The 10815-nt window shown below is 43.8% G+C and overlaps 1 protein-coding gene across 3 annotated transcripts in view; it reads right to left on the bottom strand.

Moving 5' to 3' along the window:
• FAM177A1 (family with sequence similarity 177 member A1) overlaps positions 1 to 4047 on the bottom strand; it is a 26017-nt gene extending 21970 nt beyond the window's left edge. The window contains exon 1 of one of the 3 annotated variants that reach the window (XM_019551322.1): positions 3880 to 4047. In XM_019551322.1, the coding sequence (XP_019406867.1) occupies positions 3880 to 3960 (81 nt within the window). In that variant the 5' untranslated portion in view covers positions 3961 to 4047. The remainder of the gene's footprint in view (positions 1 to 3879) is intronic. The other 2 variants (XM_019551324.1, XM_019551325.1) reach the window with 2 other exon arrangements.
• Positions 4048 to 10815: the final 6768 nt, after the last annotated feature.

Genomic DNA, 10815 nt, shown 5'->3' with positions numbered 1-10815 from the left:
GGGAGAAAAGAATGGGACACAACGACATGCCCCACCCTTGGCTCCCCTACAGTGTGTGCAGCAGAGGGCGCCCCCTGAAATCCCTGGACGCACAGCTCCCTGAGGCCCCCAGGACCACAGTTAAGGCTGCTGGCCCCAGCCTCCCTTACCCCACCCGAGCTAACCTGCCATACACCAAAGTGCACATGGCATGGGTGTTCCTTGGGAACAAGTAGCAGCGGCACAAAGTGTCATCTACACTAGTCTGGACATGGCCAATAGCACAGAATTGTTTTCAACACTATGGTTTCCCATTTAAAATCTCTGGGTTTATCTTGCAAATCATGCTTACATACTAACAATGTATGGCACCTCACAGCGGCTTTGAAAGGATCTCAAAATACCTCAGGGTGCCGTGGCACCCTGGTTGAGAATCTCTGCATTAGCTTAACAACTGGACAGGAAATAAATCTAGTAAATACTCCATCTGTAAGAGAGGTTAGTTTCAGTTGCATTAAAGGTACTGTTGCAGCACTAGGAAATGTCTTTTTTTTTTACAATTCATAGTTTCAATAATTTTGCTGCTAGCAGAATTTACAGAACAAATCACTAAGTTTGCATACAGTGATTTTCCATTAGTAAAATTTGCACTCTTCCCTTTCCCACCCCTGTATTAACAAAATATGTCACCTCATGAGGAACTCATAGGACAAAAATGGTAAGAGGCCACGAATGAGTTTTCAGCTCCCCTCAACCTGCAGGAGAAATTATTTGGGAAGTGAAGAGAATCCGATTCTCAGGCAACTAAACAGATGTATTTAAAACTATTTTGACATTTGCTTTAATTAAAGCTAAGAAATTACTACCAACTCAACTCTGATGTTTTAGCAACTGCAGAGCAGTTTGCATAGTTACAGTTTCTACAGCAGCCTTTACCTTTTCCTGGGTGTATACAAAAGAGTCTTTACATGTCCATACAATATGGAAACAAATGCCATAAAAATTATGATAATTGCATCTGCCTCTCCTCTTCTTAAAGAGAAATCAAAGGCTGGATAATTTAAAGTGATGTTTAAATCTCACTTTCTCAATACCTTTAGAAGCATCTCTGTAGAACTGTGTAAAAATAAAAAAACCTTAAGGTCTTAGCTAATTAACACAGCACTTTGTTTTATTTGTGCAACAAACCTGTAGTTTTGATTTTGAGTAACAGTAAAAACGATTTCCAAACAAAGTAAAAATGTGTTAAGTATGATAAATTAGGTCAATGGGTTATCATCACATGAACCCTGTAACATTACAGACCCCAAGTTAAAAATTAGCATAGGCCATGAGCAAAAATAAGTGTAGTAGTATTCCATCTATTTGTTCACTTCAGAAAAAATCACCATACAACTGGCAGTTTACTAACAGAAGGAGACATGCCACAGAACAGTGAAAGTAATCAGGACTTGCCAAATCTCTAGGCAGCAGTTGATTAGGGTAGCTCCTTTAGCACTGGCAACAATCTATCCACAGCAGTGTGGGGCTCAGCACACCTAATTTACCCTACAGAGAAATTTACCCTACCCTAAAACTCTTCAGTTCAGGTCCTGCTTATTAATGCATCATTTTCCTGGCCTTTACAAATTAAGTCAAAGAAAACTGATATTCTGAACATCCATTCAAAATGCTGCTGTATGGATCATTCCATGCCACCGGTCTTGGCATTATTCCATAGCCCCCACTTCCCCACTGCCTCAAACAGACTGCTTTTCATTTTCCAGGCCCATCTCAACCTCTCCTAATAGCACATCAGTGGTGCTCAACCCCTGGCCCATTGACTAAATCCAGCTCCGGAAGCCATGGCAACTAATGCTGTCACTGCTTCTCCACCACCAATTTCCAGACCCCATAGGGAGTCCTGTGGGCTGGATTACATGGACCTGCGAGCCAGAGTACATCAACACATGGCAGTGCTCTGAGGCCAGACTGAGTGCATTGGGCAGGGCTGGCCTGGCACTCTGCATCCCACCCCCAAGCTGGATCTGGCCCACAGACCAGCCCATGGGGCCAAAAACCTGAGCACCCCTGTCCTACACCATTCCTCATGCCACCAAAATGCCAACTCCTGCTTCTAACACTTGTTAAACCTGCAAAACAAATGCCTTTGATCCCTTTCCCGGACTGCCTGAGGTGCAAATTTCCACAAGGCTGATTTCCTTGTTCTCTTTCAAATTCACCTTTAAAAACTCTCTTTTGATTTGTAACACCTACAAAAAGCTTCACAACTATTAGTTAACAGAGTGCTAGAGCTGCCGCTTATTATGACAACCAATATGGTCTCATTGTTTCCTTGTGCACCCCTGTCTTCTCACCTGTTCTCTCATGCCTGGATTGTGATTTTTTTTTTTTTTTTTTTAAGTAGAGCCCATTTTTTCATTCTTTGTTTGTACAGCATTTTGGTCTATCACTGTCTCCTTGGTTCTACTGCACTATAAGGGACAGACCTGCAAGGTTACAAATAAGTTTGTATGGCACTTGCCATAATGCCCAACCTCAGGCAATGTGAGAGCCCTCGCTTTGCAAACTATAAAATAAGGAAAGCAGAACAGTTTTGTGTATAAATCTTTTAAACCCATTAGATATTTTGATCTGAACAAGAAAAGAATTTGTGTCCAATGACAGTGTTTCTTCCAGGTAAAAACCTGTTAATTTGTGCAGGCTTGGGACAATGCCTAAAGCCTGGGGCAATGACCTAAAATGAGAGTGAAACAACAAAAGCAGGAAGCTCAGAGAGAGAGTGCAAAGGTTGGCAGGCCATAGTGACAAATGTCTATTCACATTTTCCTCCCAGTCTTTTTACTGATCCCATCTTCCTTTATTGTTGTCAGGGCTTGAGGGTTTTTTGTAACATTAAATATTTTAAAATATTCTACTGAGCCACCAAAACAGAGAAAGCAGAAAACGCTAGGCATTTGCTTTAAGAATGAAACTCAATGAAATGCAGAACTCAAACTGTGCAAGGACATTGTAGGTTCTTCATAAATTCGGGTTTAACAGTCTCAGGTGGCACTAGCAGCAGATGTAAGGGTTGGGTTAAAAACTACTGTTGGAAAGTAGTGTCCCTTACACGCTGGGCAGCTGCATCTCAGTGCACTTGCTGTGTTGCTGACGCAACCTGCTGAAAGCTGAAGCCTGCCTTAATTCAACATTTATCAGGCTCATTTGTAATAGGCATTATTAACAAGGTGTAGCAGAAGAGGTGTGAGATGGGGCATACCTGCAGGGAAGGGTTACAGAGTGTAAACAGAAGAGCGACCAGAGGGAAGCTCCCTCAGAACAGGCAAAGACTTACATGAGCATACATACCCCGCAGTCACGCATAGTCAGGTGTAGCCGCCACAAGACACGAAGTGTATCGCGGGTAAGCTTCTACACCTAAGTGCTGCTTAATCCTACAAAACGTTTCCAGGGCAGAATCTCCTCGAGTGCACAGGGAACCCCCAAGAAAAGCCGGGGGAGGCCCCTGATTCAGGGGTTACTTGAAGCCTTCGCTCCCGGTCGGCTGCCCTCACCCTTGCAAGCTGGTGAAAGACAGACGAGCCGCCGCCTGCAAGCAGCCAGGCACTGCTCCGTCGCAGCTGCGTCCCCTCCCTCTCAGCTCGCTGAGCAGTGACCTGGGGCTCACGACAGGTCTCTGAAGGTGCAGACCGCCGCGCCGAAGGGGCTGGCTGGGCCTGCCAAGGGCAGCTCCGTCCCTGCGGCAGGACAGGCGGCGGGGGGACGCGCGGCCCCTCCCAGCGGCCCCCAAGCCCAGCGCCGCTCCGCGGCCGAGTCAGGGCGGCGCCGCGGCTCCCTCACGCCCGGGACTTTCTTGCGGCAGCGGTTGAACACCCCACCAAGCCGGCTGGGCCTCACCTGCACCTGCTCCTGCTCCATGGCGCGGGGGGCGGCGGCGGGGGCGCAGTAGAGGGCGATTGCGGACAGCCGCTGCTCCATCCTCCCCCTGCCGAGCCGGAGCACAGCGGCTGCCGCACCAGGCCGGAGCCGCCTCCGCAGGGCCGGGGAAGTGAGATCATAGCCGGCCCCGCCCGCCGCGCACAGCCCCCCGGGCACGTGCTGGGCCGGAAACGAGAGCGCTCGGGGTCCTCGGCAGCAGCGGGGACCGGCGCGCGGCAGCCCCCTGGCTGCGGAGGCCCGCTGGAGGGGACGGGGGTGGGGCAAGCTGCCTTGGGGTCGCAGTTCAAGCCCGTGGCCGAGATTTGAGCCCGAGATGTCCCCGCCCCGCGCCCAGCAGGATAGCGTCCGTGCTGGGGCTTGTGCAGCCAGAATTGCCCTTGCGAAGCGGACAGCGCACATAGCCCACAGGGAGCGGTCAGGAAAACCTCGCCTTCCTGCTTGCCCAGACCCACGAGCGTTAACGTCCAAGTGATGCCGCCCCCCGCGGAAAGAAAAGCTCAGCCCCGCGCAGCCCCTGCCCAGGAGGGACCCGTTTGGGAAGGATGGAGAGCTGTAAGAAAGGCACCAAGGCTGTGGCCCAAGGGCGCAGCGACGGGTGGCAGTGAGACAGGAGAAGCCATTATTTGGCAAACTTAAGTTGTTAAAGGACAATACCAAGTCCATTATTAGCACTGATGATTTTATCTCCTTTTCAGCCAACCTGCAAAACTAGATTGGACAAGGAGAAAGACTTAAAAACGGGACAACCCCCCTCCCCCACACGGTCCCTTTCTAAGCTTCCTATTTTATTTTATTTTTTTATGAGGGGAAGGTGGTTGTAGTTTTGGTAAATCAAACTGAGACACGGGGATCTTACCATGCTTGAACAGTTAGACCAGTCTATGTTACCACTCGATGACATTTTTCGTTAAGATCAATATAATTGTATACTGTTCTTAAGCCTCTTTTTTTCCTAAAAGCTTTGTCAAGTGAATGTGTTACCTCAGAACACAAAAAGGTACAAGGGCCAACACTGGGTGACAGGATGCATTTTGGTAGAGGTTAATAGTAGAGCTAGTCTGACAGTTGTGGAAAAACATGCTTTAGAGATAAGCCAAAAAACTCCTGCTGAAATAACTGAAACAGGTGCACTGCTGCAAAAAACAATTCATACTTGGAGGGGAAAAATGCTCAGCAGAACACATCTGTAGTCCCTCACTTGAATATGCAGCTCCCAGATGCCACCAAGAACATAGGTAAGGCTACTGGGTCCAGCACAGTTGCTGGTCCCAGCCTCCCCCATGCAGGGTAACCTGCCACAGGCCAAAGCATGCATGGCACATGGGCATTCCCCAGGGATAAGTAGCAGCAGCAGCACAAAGTGAACTGCTACTACTTGTCCCCTAGGAAACATGTCTGCACTTATCTGCATGCACCCTTGTGGTCCTTTTCTTGGTTCTTTGATTCTTCTGTGAGGTTTTGTAAGCATAATATCAGTACAAAATCATCATCTATAGTTACTGACTCATCCTTTGGGACAAATCTTTTTTTCCTGGAATTGAACCTGAAAACATGGGTGTGACTTGTAATCAAGACAATATAATAGCTGAAATAGAGAAGGCAGGGATTTAAGATCTGTAAGATGGGAAAGCAACTGGTTAAAGCAGAGATGACAGTTCTGCTAGAGGGTAGTTACTAGCAGTTTGTCAATAACTGGTTTAGGGACAGTTCCTAGATTTCTCTCTTGATGACTGACAGAAGGTAGGAATATGTTTAAAAATCTGTCAAAGACAAAAGTTGGGTTTCATTGTCCATAAAGAAGAAGATAAGAATTTCTTATAGTTCAGCCCACAAGGTCATCTAACTAGAATGGGATGACATGTATTTAAGTGGAAGTTCTTGCACTAAGGAACTAATAAAGAGCATGCTTAACAGTTGGAAACAACAGAGGTGGAAAAGTAGCTGGGTGCATGAGTTAATCACAGCACAAACATGAGCTACCACTGGGACTTGGCTAGGAAAGAGCAAATGCAACTTGAGGAGCATTAGGTAAGGTATTTCCAGTAGGTAGGGTGTGGTAATGTAGTTTTACAAGGGACTAGTGAGAACTCATAAGAAAAAAAAAAAAAAACACACAATACATGTAGGGAGGGAAATAAGAGCCTAACTTATTTAAGATGCACCTCACTAAATATATTTATTAACAACATTATGTGATGATGAGTGCTGTGGTTTCCTGCAGTAACAAGGGACTGGATTTTAGGATTCAGGATGCTCCTTGTAATCCTGTCACTAAATGCTCATTGGCACATGACAGCACTCAGTGGAGAAGAGAGGATCTTAGTCACTTTGTAAAGAAGAAACAAGTCTAACCAGATAATTTAGATCAAATTAAGACACCCCCTACCTCTCAAACATCAAATGCAGGTGTGTTGCAACAAGGCTGGATATTCTTGTAGAGCAGGCAGGACCAGAGAAGTTTGCAACTGTAAATCCATCTTAAGAAAGAAAAGCAAGTAACAAATGCTTACATTTTTGTGTTTTGAGGTGTTTTTTTTTTTTTATTGCTGCTACCCGAGGAGTTTAGTATAGCCCCAAAGAAGCTGCATGATGGATTAAAGAAGCATTTATTAGACTTGCAGTAACTAACTAAAACAGTCTATAGATCATTTACATACACCAGGATTGTTCTACTCTTCTCAGTCTTAAGACTAAATTTAAAACTAAATAGAAACACTGACAAACACAGTGAAAGTGAAATTTTGGTAATTTTAACCTCTTTGTTGCCAGTTTAAAACCTATTTAGGTCAGTGCTGACAGAGATGCTTGCTATGCTCAGCAGATGGCATCTGTTTGGACTTGAAAATACACATTAATCCATACTCTTAACTAAAAGTCCTTGTATAATAGTGCTCTTCCACTCAACATTAAACACAGACATTCCAGACAAATTTAGAGCCAGAAACATGGACCAAACATACCCAGTAAGTTTAGTATTAAATAAAAGAAAGAAAGAATTCAAATGTTACAGCAAATTCCTGCCTATGCCTGTGCTCTTTGATAGTGGTTTTGTTGGCAATGCTAATGGAGTTAATTGTCCAGTTGCTAACAAACAGGTGTCTGTCAACTATCACAACTGGTTGCCCTGTTGGCAGTCTCAGCAGAAAGGCTAAAGAATAGATGTCATGGAAACTGAATTCATAGTAGCATGAAGTGGAAACTAGCACAAGAATTGCTTGTGCTCTGCTCATTTGGGAGTGAAAGCTCAATCTTGGCCATTCAATAGACTCTCACTTTACTTATCAAAATAGAAGGCAAGCTGAAGAAGCCTCCCTACTGCCTCATGAATAGAAGGTCTGGAACTGGAAAGGGCTAGAGGATTGCCAAAGTTACGTTTTTTAGCCAACATAATAAGCAGCTGCCTGGCCCTAGCTAGAATCTTCTAGCCCCTTTTGAAATTCTTGATAGACCATCTCCCCAAAATACACACATGGAAATATCTATTTTTAGGTCAGTTGGCACTAATATCAGAAAAATGTCCTAATCTGTCTGGTAGGTCATTTGTGGGGGGTGAGGGTGGAAGTGGAAGAGCAGGGAGTAAGGACAACTGGATTCCACCCCCACAGCTGCTGGATTTTTTTGTAATTCCTACTGAAAACATTTTGAACTTAACAAGTCTGTGACTACAAGCTTTCTCACTGATTGAAGGTTAAAAATGTATCATCTTAAAAGTTAAGAATATTTATAGCAGTATCTCAAGAGTGATGAACCACTTTTCTATGCCGTCTACCAAATTACATGCGTCACTGGCTAGTTCACTAGTTCTCTCTAGTGGTTATTTCAATGCATTACAGTTACAAAAAGGTACATGGAAAGAGACAGCAAAACCAAGGAGAGGGGGGAAAGTGTGGGGAGAAGTGGGGTGGGTTATGTCTATTTTTATTTCTTTAACTTTTCAGGGCTATGTTGCATTTCATATTTCGTAGAAAATACAAGTGTTTTAGAAGTTAAAAACATTTGTCCCACAAAACAGGACTAGGGATGGATGAGTTGTGTGCAGCATTATGGTATAGGAAGCAAAGGTTCCTGTAAGCAGTTTTTCAGCAAGCCTTAGTAGGTGTAATGTCACACAAATATATTTTACATCACTATGCGTTCACTTTCACCTTAGCTAAAGTTATCATACATCCAGGTTTTCCTGAACATGTCTTCTTTTTGGGTCCTCCCATCTCTGTCCAGGAAGTTTTTTAAAAATATCAACAAGCGTCTGGGATTTTGCACTGCTCAGTATAGTTTTTCCCCCAGCACTTCCTGGCTTGCCCTAGCAAGGAGCTGCTTGGGGCTGGGAGGGGGCAATTGAAGGCTGGGGGTTGTCACATGCACACAGGTGGCCAGCATGCAGCCAGGCAGGGTGGTGGGACCAGCTTCGGCAGCTGGATGCCGGTAAGTCTGTGGGGCTGGAGAGCCAGGGCTTGGGGACTGTCCAGGAGGGACTGATTCCCCACCCCCCCAAAAAAAAAATCAACAGGCTGCGCCCCTTTGTTGCAGGAGTTTACCTTCTTGTTTCTCTTCAATATCGACCTACTTGCCACTTATAAACTTTAGGAAATGCCTTGGTGTAATACAAGCATAGATTACAAAAAGAAAGCCTGTATTAAATATGAGACTTCTTACATGTCACCCTGAACTAGCGCATTGCTATTTGTACACATCTGAAAAAAAATCATTACACAGTTTGCATGTACTATATAGTTAAAGAAATGCCCATTGCACATACTGCTGCTCTAGAAAAACGAGTTTCTGGAGCTGACCCTATCTGCTGGTAGCAAGTAGGTATTGAGACAGCTATAAATCAGACAAAACCATAGTTGTTGAATACATTGAAATATAGAACCATTTGTTGACTAACATGACAGTCTGCAACTTGGCCTGTACAAAAGCACACTACACTTCACTGTTTACTCACCACGTACCCATTCTTTTTAAGTATGGCTTTCATAAGAGGTATTCAACCCTAGCTCTAAACTTTTCCATAGAAATTTTGTCTGTTCAGATGCAGTATTTCTGGCAACAGACAACATTTGTTGTGGTAACAGGAGCACCACCACATTTCTAGATTGCATTGATTTTGTTTAGTAAAAAAAAAAACAAAAAGCAGGAAGTCAAAGCATTCATTCACAGATGTGCACAAGGCACTCCTGAAACTTCCACATGAAGTTTACATAGTTTTGCTACATTAAAACATGTTGAGATTAAGACAAAAGAGGTAGACCATTTAAAGCTTCTTATATGGCTTATATGAGAAGGCAAAATTGAGGCACTATATGGCAAATTTAGGATATTCTATGCAAACCTGCTGAAAATGCCAAGCTAGTTCTTGTAGGTACGTCTCCTGTAAATTTGTCTTTGCTAGGAAGACATTTAAAAATAAAAGCCGCTCCATATAGTGTCATTTGTCTTGAATCATGCAGTGACCTGGATAGATAATAAAACTGTCTTATATAAACACAATCACAGGAAAGGAAAAGTTGCTATTAACCTTAGCCACAAGTACAGTATCAGAAAGTTCTGTTTTTTGTATACCTGCCTGTCCATGTTACATTTACAAACAAATTAGAGAAACAACTTACTATACTGCTAAACTTGTATGGTAATTAGGACCTTTCCTACATAATCGTATCTAGCTTAAATCTGAGGGAGAAAGATGGGTGCTACAAAAGAAGGGTAATAGCTGAGAAATTAAAATGTTGAAACAAGTGTGATCTGAAGGACCCTAGAATAGAATTTAAAAGAGAGTCTTCACATAGAAAAGACTTAATTGTGAACAGGAACACCACCTCCACCACTCAAAACAAACACAAACCAAAAGCCATACTTAAAACCCCTGAAGATGTGAACATATGTTGAAAAAAGTTCTCACACCCCCTCTCCCCCCTTTGAAGGAAGCATACTGCTGGATTCAAACAAACAGGTAAAGGTCAGGGTTGCAGACTATGTTAAAAATGGATGTTTTATATAACATAAATGTAACCCCATACCATGCTGCCCCCCACCCCCCCAAACCTTGCCCTCACAGGCCCCCACAGAGAAGGGCTACTGTCCATTTAGCTACAACCCAGCAGTGGTGCAAACAGGTAACTGGACACAGCAGTAGCACATGGCACAGGGTGAAGATGGGGGAGGTGCATGGTGAAGGGAAGGGGGCAGGCTACAAAATCCTGAGGATAAAAGTACTGTACATGTGCTCAGACTCCAGGTGGCACTACTCTGCTGTCTGTCAAATCAGCACCATCTCTAGGTGGTTTGACCAGGGATCTTCAAATCAAACTCCTGGCTGCCTTTTTTTTTTTATCCTTCCCTTTTAAAACAGACAGGCATTTTTACACATACACATTTTTTTTTATTATTATACAGATTGCGTATATTGAGATTACTAAAATATTTTGTACTTGGGTGACAAGAAGCAGGATGTCTAAGGAAACATGAGGTTTATGCTGAATTCCTATCCACTCCTAATATTGTAAGATCTTCCTATGGCCTGTTATATGGTTCACATGTGATTTTTTACAGCAAGGAACATTTAGATTATAAGATTAAAATGCAAATAGGTGCCTATTCATGGCTCTTGGGGACTTCAGAACATCTAATCAGCATTCAGAATGCAACATTACTCATCCCAAAGAACTGGTAAACTGATACTGAAAGAGAGGGTGGGGGGAAGAAGAGAGAGAGTCATCCACAGTCCGCAATGTACTCTTCCAAAACTCCGGCATCCAAATGATGACCTTTCAAGTTACCTTAAACGTCAAAACATTCTGCTCATTTCATACCGAGGCTGATGACAGTTCCAAAACAAATTGGGTAACTTTAAGAACTGTAAAAACTGACACCTCATATCATGAATGCCAGCTCAAG

This window comes from Crocodylus porosus, unplaced genomic scaffold (assembly GCF_001723895.1).
Source record: "Crocodylus porosus isolate Cpor-Errol unplaced genomic scaffold, CroPor_comp1, whole genome shotgun sequence".
NCBI classification, from domain to species: Eukaryota; Metazoa; Chordata; order Crocodylia; family Crocodylidae; genus Crocodylus; species Crocodylus porosus.
Note: the sequence above shows the minus strand (reverse complement) of the source record. Positions and strands in the feature narration are given on the sequence as shown.